Here is a 20,918-nt window from a genome sequence, read left to right on the forward strand (position 1 = left end):
TGACGTCAGTTCCTTCGAGGCCGCAGGCGTCACCCTTCCGCGCCAGGCCTTCATCTGTAAGCCGACCCAGGTGTTTCGATTTTCTCAGGTGCGTTAAAATTCTTGAGCGCGACAAAGTGAAAAACGGCCCTCCCTTCATTATTGCCTTACTTCACACGGAAATAGCTCAAAATTTATTTTAAAAACTGCCGCAACTCAAATAAGTTTCTGAACTGTAAAGCTTTATATAAAGTCTCATGAAAAATATATTGACTGTGGGGTGGCTCAGTGGAGCACATGTCTGTCATGCACGAGGCCCTGGGTTCCATCCCCAGCTCTGCGAAAAGAAAGATAAAACTATAAGATACCAGATGTGGTTGTGCATGCCTGTAATCCCAGTGATTCAGGAAGGTAAGGCTAGAGGATTGCAAGTTCAAAGCCAGCCTTAGCAACTTAGCGAGGCCCTAAGCAACCTAGCAAGACCCTGCCTCAAAATAAAAAATAAAAAGGGCTGGAGATGTGGCTCAGTGGTTATGCACCCTTGGGTTCAATCTCCAGTACCCACGCCCTCTTCCCCCGAAAAGAGCGACTTGCTTAGTAGCAGCCTGGACCAAAAACTGGCTCCTGAATCCACTGTTCTGATGAACTGCTCAACGTCACGCTGGGCCTGCTGCAAGTGGGTTTGGGACTCAGCCATATGGGCCTTTGCACCAAGGGTTTCCATATGGCTAATATGCATTTTTCATTAGCCAGGAAAAAAACTGAAATGGTCAGGTACTCTGAAAGTTACTCTCTTCAGTGAAGGCCTGCTCAACACACATCAGAAATTAGGTATGTTTTTTGTGAGCTGGATATTAATCAGATTTGACAGAGGTGAAGGAAAAAGGTATTTTAGGAGGAGAAAATGCACGGAAGTTTTGGACTCCCTTACAGAACAAGAATCAGAACCTATTTTTGCTGCATCTTAGGTTAGTAGATTGGGGTAGGGGCAGTATAGAAAATATTGCAGAGGATCTTATTTGGATCTTAATGAAAAACTTGAAGGGGGAAAAAAGGTTTTATTTGGTAGATTTGGGGATGTTTTACAAGGGATACTGACAAATTATATCTGAGGGTTGGCAAGATATATTGGATTGCAAGGAACAGAATGTGGTAGAAGCAATGATGTGTAGAGGAAAGGAGATCAGTGGGGAAGTTATTCTGATATCTTAGAAGTACAGGGCATATGTTGAGCAACGGAAGTGAAGATGAGGTGATGGAATCAAGAAATACAGTGGAGGTAAGCTAAGTAAGACTTGCTAACGTAATAGGAAAAGATTACACCTGTAATTCCAGTGACTCAAGAGGGTGAGGCAGGAAGATCACAAGTTCAAAGACAGCCTCAGCAACTTAATAAGGCCCTAAGCAACTTAGTGTGACCCTGTCTCAAAATAAAAAGGGTGGGGATGTGGCTCAGTGGTAAAGCAACCCCAGCTTAAATCCCCAGTACCAAAAAGAAAAAAAAAAAGAAATTTGGGCAACAGCAATAAAGTACTTCCATATGGAGCATGGAATTAGAGCTGGCGTACTGCTAGAATCCTAGGGCTAAGAAAATGATCTGAAAAAGTAGCTTCTGACCTTTCACTTGGCCTGTGACTTATTTTAATAATTCTTACCTAGGGAGATATAGCCTTACAGCCTGGACCAAAACTGAGCTGCTACTGCAAGATTTGATTAAACTGGGGGATGCAGGTCCTAGGGAGGCAAATGTGAAAAACCTAGACTGAGAAGGACACGTAAAATATAAGAGATAGCCAGCTATGGTGGTGCACCTGCAATCCCAGAGGCTTGGGAGCCTGAGGCAGGAGGCTTGAAAGTTCAAAGCCAGCCTCAGCAATGTAGTGAGATGCTGTCTCAAAATTAAAAATGAAAAGGCTGGGGATGTGATTGAGTGTTATAAAGGAGTCTGCCAAGGAGCCTGACAAATGCTTAAGAGAAGATAGGCCAGCAAATGGGGCGTGTCACATTAGTTACCGTAAGAGTGGTTCAAGGGATTGTCCAGTGCTGAGAAGTCAACTATGGACTAGATTATAGTTGGCCAGTGTTCTTGGTGCAGCTATTTCAGGGGAGACATGGGGCAGAAGTCAAACTGCAGAAGGATGAAGAGAGTGCCTCAGCACATAGAAACAACTCTTAGACTTATTCAAGGAGAAATGTAAGGCTTAGGATAGAGAATTGAGGGACAATACAATATTAGTCATCAAGTATCAGCACATTAAATAGCACCAAGGAGGACCTAATAGGGAGGAAGAGGTTGAAAATATGGACAATCAATGGAGCCTTAAACAGCCAAAAGAGGATTGGATGCCATGGTGTATGTCTGTTATCCCAGTGAAGCTGAAGGCTGAAGCAGGAGGATCACAAGTTCAAGACCAGCCTGGGCAATTTAGCAAAACCTTGTCTCAAAATCAAAAGGGCTGGGGATGTTAACTCGGTGGAAAAAGTGCCCCTGGGTTCAATCCCTGGTACAGGAGGAAAAGAAAAAAAAAGTCCAGAAGGAATCTGTTGGGATGGTAAAAAAATTAAGAATGGGGGGCTGGGGCTCAGTGGTAGAGGCTTGCCTAGCACATGTGAAGCACTGGGTTGGATCCTCAGCACCACATAAAAATAAAAAGAGGGCTGGGGATGTGGCTCAAGTGGTAGCGCGCTCGCCTGGTGTGCGTGCAGCCCGGGTTCGATCCTCAGCACCACATACAAACAAAGATGTTGTGTCTGCCTAAAAACTAAAATAAATAAATAAATAAAGATGAAGCCTGGTATTTGGACCATGCTTTAAAAAAAAAAAAAAAAAAAAAAAAAAAAAAATAAAAAGACATTGGGTCCAAATACAACTAAAAAAAATTAAAAAAAAAAAAAAAAAAAGAACAGGGATAATGGAGCCTGGGGTTGTGGCTTAGTGGTAGCATGCTTGCCAAGCATGCATGAAGCACTGGGTTCAATTCTCAGCACCACAAATAAATAAAGGTCCATTAACAACTATGCACACACACACACAAAGGGATAATTATCCCATTAGAACAGGAGTGGGGTTGCTATGTGGAGAAAGGTCTGGTAGGAGGTTGAGGGAATTTCCTCATATTGGCCAGTTTCTTGGAATAGGGGATTTGCTCACAGCTGAGAGAGTTGATTGGGCTGGAAATCACAGGTGTGTGAAAGTCGTGAAATAGTCATTGTGGTGTGTGTGTGTGTGTGTGTGTGTGTGTGTTGGCAGGGGTTAATCAGAAAGATCTATTGCATAGAGGAATTAGAGCTCTTCTAGAAGTTGTTCCCTCATGCCTGTAATCCCAGTGATTTGGGAAGATGATGTAGAAGGATCCCAAATTCAAGGCCGGTTCCAGCAACTTAGTGAGGCCCTAAGCAACTTAATGTGACCCTGTCTCAAAAATAAAAAGGGCTGGGAATGTGGCTCAGTAGTAGAGCACCACTGGGTTCAACCCCCAGGACCTAAAAAAAAAAAAAAAAAAAAAAGTATAAAATCAGTTGAATAGATTAATATTTAATTTCTCCCAAAATTTTGGAATTTAACAGGGCTTGGATGTAGTGGAGCAATTGTCTAGCATGTGCAGGGCCTGGGTTCCAGCCACATCACCTCCCACCCCACCCCCCACCCCCAAATTAACAAAGCAATGCCTAAATATTGAGACATTCCTGTTAAACCTGGATTCAAATAGCATTGGTTTATCTGTATAATTTCAATGTAAATTTGGCAGCTACTAGTGTCTGAGAGGAAAATAAACAGACGAGAGCAACAATAAACCTGGAGGTTGCCGGGTGCAGTGACGCGCACCTGTAATCTCAGTGACTAGGGAAGCTGAGGCAGGAGGATCGAAAGTTCAAAGCCAGCCTCAACAAATGAGTGAAGCCCTAAGTAACTCAGTGAAACCCTGTTTCTAAATAAAATATTTTTAAAAGAGCTAAGGATGTAGCTTAATGGTTAAGCACCCCTAGGTTCTATCCCTGGTACCGAAACAAATAAATAAATAAACCTAGAGGTTGACTACACAACCAACCAGGGCTGAGTCATCCTTTCAGGTTGTTTAAGCAAGGGGAGGTATGCGCTCAGATATAATAAGCTAAAGCACCTAAAACCATTTGACTATTATCCAATTGGGGAATTCCAAGGATGCTGGAAACTTTTTTTTTGGTACCAGGGATTGAACCCAGGGGTGCTTAACCACTGAGCAACATCCCCACCAACCACCTTTTTATATTTTACTTAGGGCCTCACTAAATTTCTGAGGCTGGCTTTGAACTTATGATCCTCCTGCCTCAGCTTTCCAAGCCACTGGGATTACAGGTGTGCACACTGTGCCCAGATATTGGAAACTTATAAATGAACAGAACAGTTGTAAAGACTCCAAAATGAGCCAGGCATGGTGGCACAAGCCTGTGTTCCAGCAACTTTAGAGGCTGAGATAGGAGGATCACAAGCTTGATGCCAGCCTCAGCAACTTAGCAAGACCCTATCTCAAAATAAAAAAATACAAAAACTGGAGTTATAGACACTCCCCCTCCCCCCGCCCAAAAAAAACCTTACAAAATCAGAGTAGTCCTATAGGAGATTTCCACCCTGGCAAGTTATACTCCTGGGCAATAGAGCCATAAGGAATGAGTGTCTCAACTGAGCAAATGACCTCCCAGCCAGCCACTGTCAGGCTTCATCTAACATTCTTTTCCCCATAGACTACTCCTATCCCCCATTTCACAACTAGAACAACTATGAAATAGGCCCTTGCCCTGCTAAATACTAATGCCAGAATAGTTTAACAAGAAACACCCACAATCTTCACTGGTCTCCAACTTCACAGTAGGTGTTTGAAGCTATTCTGGGAAGCTCTGCCTCAAATTTGGGATAAGGAAAGCAGGGTCTTAGCATCAGCACCTCAGAATGCACTCACCTCCTGTGTTACTTTTGGAGGCTATTGCAATAGGCAATAGGAGTCGGACAACAGAATAAGGAATATTTATTCTCAAGCAAAAAAAAACATTCATGTAAAAAACTACAAGGGGTTCCCAAGCACCTGGTGTCTGTGTCCAAGACCAAGAGAAACCTGAAGAGGGCCCCTGAAATCTACCACACATTGAGTGGTGTGGTGAAGGAGGATCAGCCCTCTTATAAAGGTGGAAGGCCTGGCATCATACATGACAGGGATTCAATTCTAATGCAATCTGTTCTTTCCACACTCTCATTGTGGGTTTCTTCAGATTGTTTTTTGCAGTGAATTTTTTACAAACCACAGATCCTTCTTGCAATAACAAGGTGTTAAGGCCTACCATTCTTCTTCAATTTCCCCAGTGCATTCCTTCTTTTGTTTTCCACACAGCCAAATGACATCTCAGCACTGGGGGTATGATGGGACAGATGCAATAAAATCTGGCTTAGCTGTCAGCATTTTCTACCTCCAATATATTCAATATCCTATGTATTTCTGCTAGACAAATTCTTCTCAAAAAAAATTTCATCATTTCCCTTTTATAATTTAAGAATCTATGGAAATTTACCACTAAGTTCAAACACCATTTACTATGGTTTAAATGATGGTGCCCTCTCCAAAATTCAGGTTGAAACTTAATTTCCAAATACAACAGTATTAAGAAGTTGTGACCTTGAGAGGGACAGTGGTGCACATCTGTAATCCTAGTCACTCTGGAGACAGAGGCCGGAAGATTCCAAATTTAACGTCAGCCTCTGCAATTTAGCAAGACTGTCTCAAAAAATAAAAAGGGCTGGAGATGTAGCTGAGTGGTAAAGTGCCCTGGGTTCAATCCCATTAGAGGGGGTGTGTGTAGGTGTGACCTTTGGGAGAGTCAAAGCATCCTTACAGAAGAGCTCAAGGCTAAAGTGAACACTTGCTTGCCCTTCCATACTTTCTACCATGTGAGGACACAGTGTCCTTCCCTCAAGAGTAGCAACAAGGTACCATCTTGGAGGAAGAGAGCAGTCCTCATCAGAGGTCAGTCAGCCCTGCTGGCTCCTTGATCTTGGATTTTCCAGCCTCCAGAACTGTGAGAAATACATTTCTGTTCTTTATAAATTACAGTCAGGTATTTTGGTGTAGCAGCACAAAGGACTAAGACACTGTTTAAAGAATCAATCTTCATTTTCTATCTGAAGAGACTTTTCTCTACGCACATAGCTAGGCTGCTCATCTCCCTGCCTCTCCAGTGTACTTCTATCATCATCCTGGTGAATTTGCTTTAGTCTTTTTTTTTTTTTTAGTTGATGGACATAATACCTTTGTTTATTTTTATGTGGTCCTGAGGATTGAACCCAGGGCCTCACACCTGCAAGGCAAGCGCTCTATCACTGAGCTATAGCCCCATCCTGCGTTAGTCTTAATATTCCCTTCCCCTACCTAGGGCACTCTTCTTGTCACTTGGAATCTTGCTTTTCTCTCATATGCAAGCTCCATTTCTTTACAAAACTTTCTCTATCCTCAGAAATCCTTACCTTCTGGTCATCATTGATATTTATATGGAATATTCTACATGTTAAATAAGAAACAAGATGGGAATGACAAAGAGAAGACCTATCTCCAAGCCCATAATACCAGGCTATAACTAGCTTAAGAAATACCATGTGAGTCTTCGCTTAGTACTAATAACAGTAACCAAAAACATGCTGTTTCCTTTGCACACTCATGAATGAGAACACATCTTAGTTAACACCAATAAAGAATATATCAACAAGTGATTTGTTCTTATGCCAATAAGAACACAGCCAATAAATGACACAAAAAAAAATCCTAATAAAATCCATTGTTTATGGATAATGAACATCCAGTATTTTCTACTGGACCAAAATTTTCTTTCCTGAGTTTCTCTCTTTTAGGGTACAGCTTATCATTCCATAAATAAAACCAGTAAAAGAATCCCTGGGGACCAAAATTAACTAAATTCAATACATTTTTTACATCACTGAAGTCTCCAGGCTGCACTAGGTCACAGAAGCAGCTGTGGACCACTGAGCCCTGGAGACAGGCACTGGCAGGAATGAATATGGACTGTGAAGCGATATGATCCACAGTGACACTGGGATGACATTCCAGAACCATCTACAATAGGGGGTGTCTAGGCTTTTTAAAAGATGCATAATCCTTTGGGAGTCTCCCCAAGAAAATGCATTTAAACTCAAACTAATGCATATATTTCATAGACTCCATGAAACCCATCCAGTGAATTCTCAGAGGTCTAAGACCCCAAATTAAGAACTATTGATCTACACTTCCACCAGAAATTCATTTACTCCTACTATTGAAGAATCAGCAGTACACCATTTCCCATTTTCCTTCTCAGATTTGGGACTGCAATAGTAGATGAGTCATACCTATTGTGAGGAGTGGAGTCGGCCTGCAGCCTAGTGAGCAGTTTATATATTTCTTTATTGTCCTTGTTTTTAGTTATTTCAAAGTTGGTCCACAGAACTTCAGGAGACTATAACATTTCTTTTCTTCTTACGAGACTCCTATGATGGGTCAACGTTGACCAGGAGTACACAGAAAACTACACCATCAAGTACCCACAGGAGAATGTGTCAGAATTGACAGTCTGTCACAGTTTTTCCACAATGTCAGATTAAGGAAAGCACCGGGAGGCTGATATTGGGCCCATTCCCTTTCCAGGTGACAGCCTGGCCTTAAAACAGAGATGCCTCAAAGATGATCTGGGATTAGAATGGTTCTAATCATATAAAAGTCTTCTACCACAGCCAAGGGTATAGCTCAGTGGTTGAGCGCTTGCCTAGCATGTATAGGCCTTGGGTTTGATCCCCAGAACCATACACAAAATAATAATAATTGTAAAATTCCTCTTCCAGGTCCTAGATAAAGTACATTCCATATCAAGGCCAAAGAGCTGAAGAGGACTCCTTTTGGTTGGGGGTCTGAGACTGCTCTTGCACCTGAGTTTCATCTCATCTCTGCTCTGTCACTCTGGGTACCAAGAACCTTGGCCAGGTGTGAGAAAGTTTCCATTTCTATTCTTTGTTCTAACTGTCCTATGCATAGATGCCAAGTAAGGATGGAGCATAGGCCTTGGCAGTTACTCGTGCCTTGGATAGATGAATGGCTGTAGTCCATCTAGTCCCTCGGTTGCACCTGTTTGTATATTCCAGGCCCTGGGAACACAGATGTTCAGAACCTCTTTACAATCAAGATGCCAAATATCTGTAATCATTCCCCAGATCTGACAAAACTTCTGGGATCTGGAGGCAAAAAAAGATTTGTGACTATTGCTGAAGCTGCCTTGAGGCTGGCCATTAGAAACCTGAACCACAATTTTCACTGAGAATCCAAATCCCAGACCACCTTTTATTTGCTTGGGCTAGGAACAAGGCAACACAAAAAATATGCTGCAAGTGCCAGTGAAACCAAATTTTGTGGCAAGCTACGTCTACCACCATTTCTCCACGATGACTTCTCCACAGGACTTGCCCAAGCACAAGCAAAGGACCCACCAATAATCCAATGTACACCATACACAGATCAAACCTGCTGAAAAGGGCTGGTGATGGTCCTGAGACACAAGCCTGCATACAAAGGCCCAGAGGCTGGCATTTTTATCCATCACAGCAAATACCTTCCTAGTGTGGGCATCAGGACAGAGGGGCTGGCAATATGCAGATAAGCTATTTGACACCAAGTCAGTCCAAAGTAGCAGCTCACAGGCCGCCTCTGCTGCCTCATGGCAGCCTCCAGATACCATGTCAAGGCATAACTCCTATCTACTGTGGGCGTCCTCTCCTTCTGTAATCCCTCTTCACTTCTATTGTGTCATTTCCACAGATGCTGGAGGCTGGCCCCCACACTCCAAGCCAGAGAACAGGCGGGGATTTCTCTGCAGGGGATCCTGGATTTAGCCACAATATCTAGATTAGGTAATGATGAGAAAAATGCTGGCCAAAACACTGACGAAATTTCCAAAAGGTAAATTTCTGTGTATTCACGCCTAATCTTCCACAGTGGTGTAAATAATTTTTCTACCATCCCTCATCATTTGCAAAATTTTTTGTCAAGTCCAAACGTAATTTAAAATGAGGTAGGTAGCTCCTCTCCTCATGCCTTTGTCTTTGTGGTGACAGTTGAGGCCTGTGCCATGAAAGCACTCGTCTCCTGGGCAGGGGCAGCCCCGAGGGCGGGCACCAGTGGCTGGTAGAGCTTCTCAGTTGGCTATTTTCTCAATCTCGTCCAAATCGTCTGTGTCCAATCTTTCTATCTTCTTATCTGAGGGGAGGGGGGGGGAAGAAAGATGTGAAGAGAGATCAAAATGGGGTTGCCATGGAGACACAGCTGAAGTCACCCACAAGGATAGTGTGGTAGGAAAAGGGAAGATACAAGACCCTGCCCAAGAATGGGCCGCTCTTTGGGCCACTACAATGCTCCTTCCTCTTAACCCCAAAGGCTTCCAGAGCCTGAGCAGGGAGCTCTGACCAACATCCAAAAGCCCAGGCCCTTCAGCCTGGCCACAGGGGAATCGTCATTAGAGCCCCTAAGCCCCCAGCGTTATGTTTGTTCCTTGAGAACACCCATCCAGCCAATGGTAGAAGGGAAGGGAGGGAGCATGTGTAGGAACAAAGGCCTCTCTCAGGGCCACAGGAAAACTTCCCCTTTCCCCACATCCACCACAAAGGGGGTGCCTGCAGGAGACCCTCTGGGGACTCACTAAAATGTTCCTGGATTCTGTTCAGGATGTTCATGCTGTGCTTGCTGTCAACCATGTTCACGGCCAGGCCTCTCTTGCCAAAGCGGCCAGTGCGCCCAATCCGGTGCAGGTAGGTCTCGTTGTCTGGGTTCCCGTCCTTGTCCACAGGAAGATCGAAGTTGATGACGACAGAAACTTGTTCAACATCGATGCCTGCACAAAGGAGGGACACAGAGGAGTCAGGGCCAAAGACATGGTCAGCCATGCACCCACTCTGGTGGAGGGAGAGTCTGCAGCAGGTCACCTCTGAGCTATTTGACACCAAGTCAGTCCAAAGTCCTGGGGTGCAGGCACAAGAGAGGACACATATTGGCGTACGTACCAGAACCTTGCAGGTACTAAAACCATGAAACCACAAAGCAAGTCTTTGCTACACACGCAAGAGTGGAGATGCTCTGGGAAGAGCTGGCTCTGTTTTGAGTGTCTCCTTGTACCTGGGCATGACTGTTGGCTTCTATAAATTCCCATCACCCGAAGGGAAATCCCATCTCTCCTGAAAAGGATCCCCGCCAACCCCAGAGGGCTCCTAGAGACCATCCAAGTCTCCTGGATATAAGGACTTCTCTCGCTAACAGGGCTGGGTGCCTGAGCCTAGGATTCCAGGACAGTCTCTGCGTACCACGAGCACACACATTGGTGGTCACCAGAACCTTCTCTTTGCCCTCTCGGAAGCGCTCAATCACAGCAGCCCTCTGCTCCACCATCATTTCTCCACTCAGCAGAGCCACCTGGTGGCCTTCTTTTGAGAGCTCTGCTGCCAACCAACTAGCTGTTTTGCGGGTCTGGAAGGAAAAATAATTGTTTAAACTGAAATGGCTTACTGCCATTAAAAACACAGAAGCCCTGATGAGAGTAAGCAGAAACAGTATGATTCTGTTTTCCATACTTTTATTGATGCAGTCTAACATAATAGTGGGATTCATTGTTATATATTCCTACATGCCCGTGATATAACAATTTGGTCAGTTGTATAATTTTGGGGGGATGATTTTTTTGTGTGTACTGGGAATTGAACCCAGGGCCTCACAACTGGCTAGAAAAGTGCTCTATCACTGAGCTATGTCCCCAGCCCTTTATAATTTAAATAAACAAATAAATAAATTTCCCAGACTGGTCTGTGATTTGTGATCCTCTCCTGCCCCAGGTTCTAAATTAGCTGGGATTACAGGTGTGCACCATGGCACTTTTATTTTTTCATCCAGGGAGAGTGTGAATTGAGCCAAAGATCTTCATTTCTAAATAGTCGATATCCTTAATGTTTAAAGTTATTTCATCGGATTTTATTTGGTTTTTTTTTCAAACAACTTCTAAGAAGTAGGATCAAAGAAGATTCAGCCGTTCACAAAGTCTTCCCCTTAGAATTCAAGAACCTGAGGAGACTATGTCGGGGGATGGTACAGGTGATTGTTATATCCTTCCTTTTCAATTTCACAGTGTGAACCAGGTCCTCCTCAGCACAGAGATGCAGCTGGCTGGGAAGGGGGCGGGGCAGCCCTGCAGGTGCTACTCACATGGCAGAAGATCATGGCTTGTGCGATGGTGATGGCCCCATACAAGTTGCACAAGGCCTGGAACTTCTCATCTCTGTTATTGCACAGGACATAATACTGCTTGATGGTGTCCAACGTCTCCTCCTCACGCTTCAGTTTGATAATGTTGGGGTCTGGGACCACTTTCTGGGCAAACTTCCACACAGAGTCTTCAAAGGTGGCAGAGAAAAGCAACATCTGGCAGTTCTTGGGTAGCATCCTGCAAGGTGAGGCCCATGCACTTTACATGACCCCAAGATTTTCATTGGAAGGTAGAGAAGAAACAGCCTCCCCAGCTTGGATGGGCTATAGCCCCAGGCTGCAAGGTGTACAGAGCATCCCAGGGCCAGGGTAGAGGAAGAGCAGACCCAGGGTGGCACAGGAGTAGGTTAGGGTCCCATGTCTCCTTTCTCAACCCTGGCTGAGAGATGGTCAGTGCTGGCATGAAAATGGCCCATCAAAGAAATGCTGCTCCAAGTACCAAAGAACGGGTAGAAGCAAGAAGAGGCATCTGAACTTCCTTCCTGACTCCAGTTCTTACCTCTGGATACGGATGCTCTGATCTTGGTGGCCCTGGGTGGCTATCATCACGTCAGCCTCATCCAGAACAAACACCTTGATCCTTCTGGGGTCAATGAACCTGAGCTTGGAGCACCAGTCCAGGACGGTCCCTGGGGTACCAATGACAATCTGCTCACTGATCTTCTGACCTCTTTCCACTGTGGAGACGAGATGTTTTCTGTGGGTATTTCAAAGGCAAAGCCAGCTCTCCTCTCTGATATACCCTCAAACTCTTTGAATTTAATTCTAATGTCTTTTGCAGCACTGAGGACTGAACCCAATAACTTATACAGTTTAGACAAGCACTCTACCACTGAGCTGCATCTCCACAGTCATGTTGAAAATTTTTAAATTTGAGATAGGATCTTCCTGAGTTGCCCAGGGTGGACTTGCACTTGTGATCCTCCAACTCAGCTCCTGGATAGGTGGGATTACAGGCATGTGCCACTGTGCCCTTCTGCATTAATATTTCAAGGGAAAATTAGGATATCACAACATTATTTAATGGATACATAGAGAAACATAACAAAAAAAACACATACTAAGGAGGATATAATAATAACATAAAAATATCTTCAGTGGCATTTTTTTTTTCTTTTTTCTTTTGTTTTTTCAGTGTTGGAGATTGAATCCAGGGCCTCACATATATTAGGCAAGTGCTCTACCCTGAGCTTCATCCCCAGACCTTCAATGACATTCTATTCATTTTCTAGAATCATCCAAGTCTCTTTCAAGTATTTGATGTCTTTTGTTTTTTAACTCTGTCAACATCTTTTTCCTTGCGGCTGGGGTTGTAGCTCAGCGGTAGAGTGCTCACCTAGCACGTGCAAGGCCCTGGGTTCGATCCTCCGCACCACATAAAAATAAATAAAATAAAGGCATCGTGTCCAACTACGCTTAAAAAATAAATAAATAAATAAATAAATAAATATGGGGGGGGGGGGGCGACAAAAAAAACACATCTTTTTCCTAGGCCAGAGCTTCCTCATTAGACTGAACTTTCAAAGAAAGTTCTTATCTTTTCTATGCACTCTGCCTTGTCAGCTATCTGGACATCTACTTCAAATAAGTCAGTTGCTTTTATGTTTCTCCTGCCTAAGTCAGTAAATAGGGTTTATTATACAGAGTTTTATCTTCTGAAAGACACACAAACACTCTTTCTGAGAAAGTATACTTCCCTAACTTGGCATGACAGATTACGGTGTACTTCTCATCCCTGTGGTTGAGAAGAATTTGGTTCTTCATTTTGAATTAGAAGCGAGTTCAAGATTCACCTTTTAGTTTTTTAAGAATTATAACCTTGTTGGGTACAATGGTATACACCTATAATCCTGAGTATTTGTGGGGGCTAAAGCAGGAGGATCAAAACTTTGAGGCCAGCTTTAGCAACTTAGCGAGACCCTCAGTAACTTGGCAAGACCTTGTCTCAAAATAAACAAAAAAGACTGGGGATATATCTCAGGGATAAAGCTCTATTGGGTTAAATCCCCAGTACACTCATGGATTCAATCCCAGTATAAAAAAATAAAATATCATTAGTTGTAAATAAGTGAATAAAAAAGGATGAATATACAGAAAAGAATAACAACAAGCCCCCATAGTCAATTGCCATGAATATTTTAGATTTTTGTGCTTCTAATAACATGAGAAAGAAATCAGGAAATTTAAAAAATCCAGAATGTGAAACATTTTATAAGCAAATGCACTGATCAACCTAACAGGTCAAATGTAATTGAGGGGGAAGGTATAGGGACAATTACACATTGAAAGAATCAAAGACATACAACAACGAAACTGCAACACATAAACACTGACTTAATTTTGTTAAAAAAAAAAAAAAAAAAACCATAAAGAAACAGTTTTAGGATAAATGGGAAAGAGTGAAAAATGGATATTAATTATCCCAGGGAATTTATTAGTTTTCTTGGTTGTGATAAGGACATCATGGGTATGCAAAAATGTCCATATGAAAAGTACAATATCTCAATATCTGCAACTTACTTTCAAATGGTTCAACAAAAATGCAGGCACACATATACAAATAAAGGAAATATGGCAGAATGTTAAGTTTTTTAATCTAGACAGATAGCATACATGTGTTTATTACATTATTTTAACTACTGGGTGTGTTTCAAAACTTTTCAAAATGAAAATAATTCATTAGGTTAACAACTCAGGATCACATACTCATACTCACATTTATTGCCTCGAACAGCATAAGCTAGCTTCAATTCAGGGTAAAATTTGCCCATTTGTTCAATCACTTTTCCTGTTTGAAGGGCGAGCTCATATGTGGGGGAGAGGCACAGACACTGAAAGAGTAGGAAAGAGTGTAGAATGGAAGATCAAGAGAAAATCTCTTTTATCAAGGGAATTCCCATTAAAAACTGGTCATTCCCCCAGGTGAGGCTGAAGGAAATAATATGTAAGTTAAACTGTATACCCTTTGATTCTTTAAGGTACAGTCATAAGCTAAAATTCTTTGGAATCAGAATTCTGGCTGAGTAATGACACTTGAAAACAGCTATTGACTACAAGAATCCATTTATGAGTAAGGATCTGAAATTGCAATCAAACATTAGCCTCTTTTTAACTTACTCAATAAGTTCTCAGAAATCCCAGCAACTTGGGAAGAAGAGACAAGATTGCAATTTCAAGGCCAGCCTCAGCAACTTAGCAAGGCCCTAAGCAACTTAGTGAGACACTGTCTTAAAATAATAAAAAGGATGGGGGATGTAGCTCAGTGGTAAAACACTCTTAGGTTAACCCCAGGACCCTCTCCCCACAAAATTTGTTAGAACTTTCTAGCAGATGAGATTTTTTTTTTCTGCAAGAATGAAGTCTAACAGAATATCCCAGAACTTTCAAACCATGGATTTTTGTTACCACTGAAAGATCAACCATAATGTTTGTGCTTGAGTTCTAGTTTATGCAAATAATGGTAATATCAGCAGGTGATATAGTTCAGTGGTAGAGTACTTTGCCTAGCACAGATGAGTCCCTGGGTTCAATCCCAACCCCCCAAAAAAAGTAGCATAGTTTGACTTTTAATCCATCAAATGGAATTCCCCTTTTAGCTATGCATTAGAAGAACATCCAAATTCACCAAGTCCTTACCTGGGGATATTTGTTTGCAGGTTCTATTTGGCTGAGCATAGCCAACACAAAAGCAGCTGTTTTACCAGTACCAGACTGAGACTGGGCAATTAAGTTCTGTGGGCTGCACAAGAAAACAAACCATTTAGGAGCTTATATGTCAAGATACATTTTTAGTTAATAAAAACAAAGAATAAAGCTTAAAAAAATTGATATTTAAATTTCATTTATAGGAGACCTTGGATTCTGTTACAGTTATATATGCCAGTTTCACAACTACAAAGCACTCTAGAGAAAAGACTTTATGACTGAATTTGAAACACTCTACATCTTTTATCTATTCTCAATTCAGCAGCCAATGATTCTTTACTTCATTCCTTCCCCCCTCCCCGCCCCCAGTACTGGGGATTGAACCCAGGGACACTCTACCACTGCACTGCATCCCCAGCCCTTTTTATTTTTTTATTTTGTGATGGGGTCTTGATAAGTTGCCTGGGGTCAAGTTTCTTCTGCTCCTCTTTTTGTTTCTACTTGAAAGCTCATCTTCCTCATGTAGCTCTTTGACCCACCTTCTTGGGTTGCTTCAGGGGGTTCTTTTTGCCACCTTCAAGGTGCTATATATGGCTCACGCCACCTCATTTCCAGATCCTGCCACTGGAAGCATATATCTGGTTTTTTAAAAAGCATTTCAAAGTAGATTCAACTTTTATCAAGTGGTTAGGGTAGGACCTCAAGTAGATGATATCTGAGCAAAGACATGAAAGAGAGGAGAGAATTGGCATGTTGTTGTCTGGGACAACTGTCCCAGGTAGAATATAGCCAGTGCCAGAAGCTCTAAGATGGGAGTGTAGCTGGCATCTTGTCAGAGCAGTATTGGGACACTGATGGATTAGAATAAGGGACAGAGTAGGAGATGTTAGCTGAGAGGTAACAGGGAACCAGAGCAGGTCTCACACTCTGAATGAAAGGCGAAGCAATCAGAAGGATTTTGAGCACAGAAGGGATATATGCTGACTCATACTTTTAAAAAAAATCACTAGTGGGGGCTAGTGGTAGAGTGCCTGCCTTGCACATGTGAGGCACTGGGTTCAATCCTCAGCACCACATAAAAATAAAGATATTTTTAAAAAATTAAAAAATCACTGGCTATCAAAACCAAAAATTGACCCCCTCCGAAACAAAAACAAGCAAAAAATAATGACAAAAAAGATGTACTCCATGGGTGGATATGTGAAAAAGCATAGTAAAATGTTTATGGTAGGATCTAGATAGACGGTATAAAGGTATTCACATTAAAATCCTTTCAATGTTGCTGTGTGACTGAAAACTGTCATAACAAATTCTGAGGGTAAAAACCGCAAACAGGTCCTTATGTCTCAATTTCCTTGAGTTATTTTCCTCCAGAGCACTTGTCACCTTTTAAAACAGCTTTACTGAGATGATCCATATACCATACAATTTTCCCATTTAAAATGTACAATTCAGTAGTTCTGGTATATTATTGTTTGTTTGTCTTTTTATACCAAGGATTAAACCCAGGGGCACTTAACCACTGAGCCACCTTTTTTAATATTTATTTTTTAGTTTTCGGCGGACACAACATCTTTGTTTGTATGTGGTGCTGAGGATCGAACCCGGGCTGCACGCATGCCAGGCGAGCGCGCTACCGCTTGAGCCACATGCCCAGCCCCCACCTTTTAATTTTTTTACATTTAATTTAATTTAATTTTTTTGAGACAGGGTCTCACTGAGGTGTGCTTAGGGCCTTGTTAAGTTGCTGAGGCTGGCTTTGAACTTATTATCCTCCTTCTTCAGTCTCTCAAATTGCTGAGATTACAAGCATGTGCCACTGTGCCCAGCTATATTATTGTTTTTTGGTTTTTTTTTTAATTTTTTGAGAGAGAGAGAGAGAGAATTTTTTAATATTTATTTTTTAGTTTTTGGCGGACACAACATCTTTGTATGTGCTGCTGAGGATCGAACCCGGGCCGCACGCATATATTATTGTTTTTTAACTTTAGTTAAAATATATACTAGATAAATTGTCATTTTAACCACTTTTAAATTCGGTAGCATTAATTTATATTTATAATTTACCACCTCTTAATATATGTTGGGGTACTGGGGACGATTTAACTCAAGGCCTTATGCATGCCAGGCAAGAGCTCTAACTGAGCTGCAACCTCAGTCCTTTTTAAAATTTTTATTATGAGACAGGTCTCACTAAGTTGCTGAGGCTGGCTTTGAACTTGCAATCCTCCCTCCTCAGCCTTCTGAATCACTGCAATTACAGGTGCATGCCACCACTCCTGGCCATAGGAATCAATTTCTTTATAAAAGGGTCTTCATGCCCTAGAGCCTTGTTAAAAATGTGATCTGGGCTGGGTACAGTGGTACTCGCCTGTAATCCCAGTGGCTTGGAAGGTTGAGATAGAATCTTGAGTTCAAAGCCAGCCTTAGCAGCTTGTCTCTAAATAAAATACAAAATAGGGCTGGTGATGTGGCTCAGTGGGCCAAATGCTCCTGAGTTCAATCCCCAGTATCAAAAAAAAAAAAAAGTGATGTGAAGGCTGGAAATGTAGCTCAGTGGTAGAGCGCTTGGCCTCAAATCCAAGCAAGACTTTGGATTTGATCCTTAGGTACCACCACAAAAATAAAATATAAAAAGGGATCTAATATATCCTGTATTAGCATTACCTGAAAGTTTATTAGAAATATTGAATCCTTGTCCCAACCTCAGACCTACTAAAATCAAAATGTGCTTTTTAATAAATTGCCATGAGATTCAAATGCCTATGAAAGTGGAAAAACACTGCAACAGAAAATAACCTTAGTGCATAACTAATTAGAATAAAAAGAAAGAAAGAAAGAAAGAAAATAACCTTAGTAATTATACTATTCGGGTGTAGAAACCTGGTTTCTTTTCCTGATTCTACAGATGGAACCCAGGAATACTACATCTCCATCCATTTTTTTTGAGATAGGGTCTTGCTAAATTGCTGAGGCTGGTCTGGAACTTTAGATCCTCTTGCTTCAATCTCTCTAATAGCTGGGATTACAGTGTGTTCCATCACGCCTGGCTCTCTGTTTGTTTTTTGCCTAGTATAGTTGATACAATTATATATCTCCATATAATGAAATCACGGTATCTATGAATGATATAAATATATTTACTAACATAGAAAGATGATCATTTGGGGGCTGGGGATGTGGCTCAGCAGTAGAGCGCTCGCTTCTCACATGTGGGACCCTGGTTCAATCCTCAGCACCACACATAAAAATATATAAACAAAATAAAGATATTGTGCCCATGTGTAACTAAAAAAAAAATATTTAAAAAAAAAAAAAATATATATATATATATATATTAAAAAAAAAAAGAAAGAAAGAGGGCTGGGGATGTGGTTCAAGCGGTAGCGCGCTCGCCTGGCATGTGTGCGGCCCGGTTCGATCCTCAGCACCACATACAAACAAAGACGTTGTGTCCGCCGAAAACTAAAAAATAAATATTAAAAAAAAAAAATGCGTGCTCGGGCTGGGGACATAGCTCAGTTGGTAGAGTGCTTACCTTTCATGCACAAGGCCCTGGGTTCAATCCCCAGCACCACAAAAAAAAATAAAAATAAAAAATGCGTGCTCTCTCTCTCTCTCTCTTTAAAAAAAGAAAGAAAGAAAGATGATCTTTTGGGGCTGGAGTTGTGGCTCAGGGGCAGACTGCTTGCCTAGCATGCTTGAGGCACTGGGTTTGCTCCTCAGCACCACATAAAAATAAATTTTAAAAAATAAAGGTATTGTGTCCATTTACAACTTTAAAAAATATTTTTTAAAAAAGATAATCATTCAATTAAGTTAAAAAACATAGCATATAAAATGTTACATATGGTTCCACTTTTTTAAAAAACTACATTTAACAATTTACATAGAAAAAAAGTCTAGAAGTCTCTACTCCATAATATCAATAATGCAAGGGGAGAGAGATTACAGATAATTTCTTTTTTCCTCATTGTTTTCTAGCTTTTCTACAAGGAGTATATATTATTAGTATAAGTTTTTAAAATAAGTTTTTGAAACTAGAACGTTAAAAATGGAATAGAATTGTATCAGTATACATACGGTTCAGCAAGCATCAAAGGCAATGCATTCTCTTGGATTTTGGATGGACGGTTGAAACCCATGGCATAGACTCCTTGGAGAAGCTGTGGTTTCCTAGAAAAACCATTGAAGGTAACAGTCATATAGTCTCTGACTGAGGAACACAGCAAAATACTTGGTAGATTTTTCTTCTCTTTTTCACTGTTAACACATAGTTTTTAAACAACAATAATTGAGTTGAACACAATGTGACAGTGCAGCTAAAGCTTTTACAGATTAACTGGAAATATTCCTTAATAACCAAAGCAGATAAATCTGATTATTGACTTGTGTTAGCTAAAAATATTCTTCTGTATGAAAAAATATGTACAACAGGTCTAGGATCTCTACCTAAGTGCAAAAGAAGTAAACAAAATACAGTCGAAAGTAAACAAGTACTCACAGTCGAAGCTCTTCAAAAGACTTCACTGAGTAGAGTGGGGAGTTCGGATCTCGCTGTAGGACTTCCACTTGGTTAGTGTTATCCACAAGGTTGCTTCGGATCAGCTTGTTGAGTAAAGACTGGGCAGCTCTATCCTCTGTCAGGGAAAAAAGATCAAAGATTTTTTAAAGTCCATGAAATCCAGAATGAGTCCATTTAAATTCAATAATATGTTTGTACTGGGCTTTCTAATTTAGGGTACATCATAGTTTTGATTTATAAATATAATTAAAATAGTTCTATTTATTTATTTAGGAAGTGCTAGGGATTGAACAAAGGGCCTTCTGCATGCTAGGCAAGTGTTCTACCACTGAGCCACATCCTAGCCCATCTTACTTTATCAAAAAGAAAGGCTATAATACCTACATTGCCTCTTGGGGCCTCATATTCTTCAGTGATACTGGGGATTTAATCCAGGGGCACTTTACCACTAAGCCACATCCCAAGCCCCCCACCCCCACTTATTTTAGTACCAAGGATTAAACTCAGGGGCACTTAACCACTGAGCCACATCCCAAGCCCTTTTTTATATTTTATTTAGAGACAAGGTCTTGCTGAATTGCTTAGGACCTCAAAAAATTGCTGAGGCTGACTATGAATCACAATCCTCCTGCCTCAGCCTCCCCAGCTGCTAGGATTACAGGCATGTACCACCATGACCGGCTCCTAGCCCTTTTTATGTTTTAATTTGAGACAGGGTTTTTAAGTAGCTGAGGCTGGCTTTGAACTCACAATCCTCCTGCCTCAGCCTTCCAACTTGCTGGGATTACAGGCAAGTGTCATGGCACCCAGTTTTAGAACTCTATTCTAACAATCCTTTTTGGGGGGGTTATCTGTTCTTCCAAATATTTACTTCTCATGTGCATTCAATATAAACTTAAAAATTAGCTTAACAGATCCATCACAACAACAACAAAAGGAACTAACAAAGTCTCAATTTTTATGTGGCATAAGTTGTTCACATCTTGTCACCTGTACCAAAATATAATTAAGTTATTTTATTAAACAATGGGGATACAATTTAAAATTCTTTTTATAATACCCTGTATAAGATAATCATTAAGGGAATATTTCCGGCTGCTGCTTAAGTTTATTAGTTGTTCAATGTAAACTTTCTCTAAAAAGTAATCATTAGAATTCCTTCACCTATTAACTATTTAAGTTGAACTTAAACTAGCACTGGGACCCCTTTTAAAGTCAAGCCAAGTTGGGTATAAAAATGAAGCCTCATAACAACACATTTTCTTGGAATATAGAATTTCACTTATAGAGCTTTAAGGCTACATCACCTTTCTCTTCTTCATCTGTCTTCTCTGCATTAGCATTGGTCTTGACAACAGCACCTTTATCAAACACAAAGTGGCTGTCATTTAAAGTCACATCCCAAATCCAATAGCCAAGACAATTCAAATTCTAGGATACTAGAAAAGTAAAGTCCTGAG

General features: G+C 41.2%; 1 protein-coding gene and 1 long non-coding RNA gene across 4 annotated transcripts in view; one reads left to right on the top strand and one right to left on the bottom strand.

Moving 5' to 3' along the window:
• The first annotated feature begins 4 nt into the window (after window positions 1-4).
• Window positions 5-10,825, top strand: LOC124086501 (uncharacterized). The gene is made up of 3 exons (XR_006849817.2): window positions 5-88; window positions 7,835-7,973; window positions 8,802-10,825. It is a non-coding gene; the product is annotated as an uncharacterized LOC124086501 (long non-coding RNA).
• The window catches only part of LOC124086498 (ATP-dependent RNA helicase DDX19B), a 30,569-nt gene continuing 14,616 nt past the window's right edge, over window positions 4,966-20,918 (bottom strand). For 2 of the 3 annotated variants that reach the window (XM_046434774.2, XM_046434773.2), the window contains exons 3-12: window positions 20,766-20,819; window positions 19,438-19,573; window positions 19,017-19,109; window positions 14,925-15,027; window positions 14,005-14,119; window positions 11,788-11,965; window positions 11,229-11,466; window positions 10,337-10,499; window positions 9,679-9,870; window positions 4,966-9,239 (exon numbers count right to left, since the gene is read on the bottom strand). In XM_046434774.2, coding sequence (XP_046290730.1) covers window positions 9,178-9,239; window positions 9,679-9,870; window positions 10,337-10,499; window positions 11,229-11,466; window positions 11,788-11,965; window positions 14,005-14,119; window positions 14,925-15,027; window positions 19,017-19,109; window positions 19,438-19,573; window positions 20,766-20,819 — 1,334 coding nt within the window. In that variant the 3' untranslated portion in view covers window positions 4,966-9,177. The remainder of the gene's footprint in view (window positions 9,240-9,678; window positions 9,871-10,336; window positions 10,500-11,228; window positions 11,467-11,787; window positions 11,966-14,004; window positions 14,120-14,924; window positions 15,028-19,016; window positions 19,110-19,437; window positions 19,574-20,765; window positions 20,820-20,918) is intronic. The other variant, XM_058576041.1, reaches the window with a different exon arrangement.

Source organism: Marmota monax, unplaced genomic scaffold (genome assembly GCF_021218885.2).
Source record: "Marmota monax isolate L192 unplaced genomic scaffold, Marmota_monax_Labrador192_F-V1.1 WCK01_AAM20220418_F8-fsc00024, whole genome shotgun sequence".
Classification (NCBI taxonomy): Eukaryota; Metazoa; Chordata; class Mammalia; order Rodentia; family Sciuridae; genus Marmota; species Marmota monax.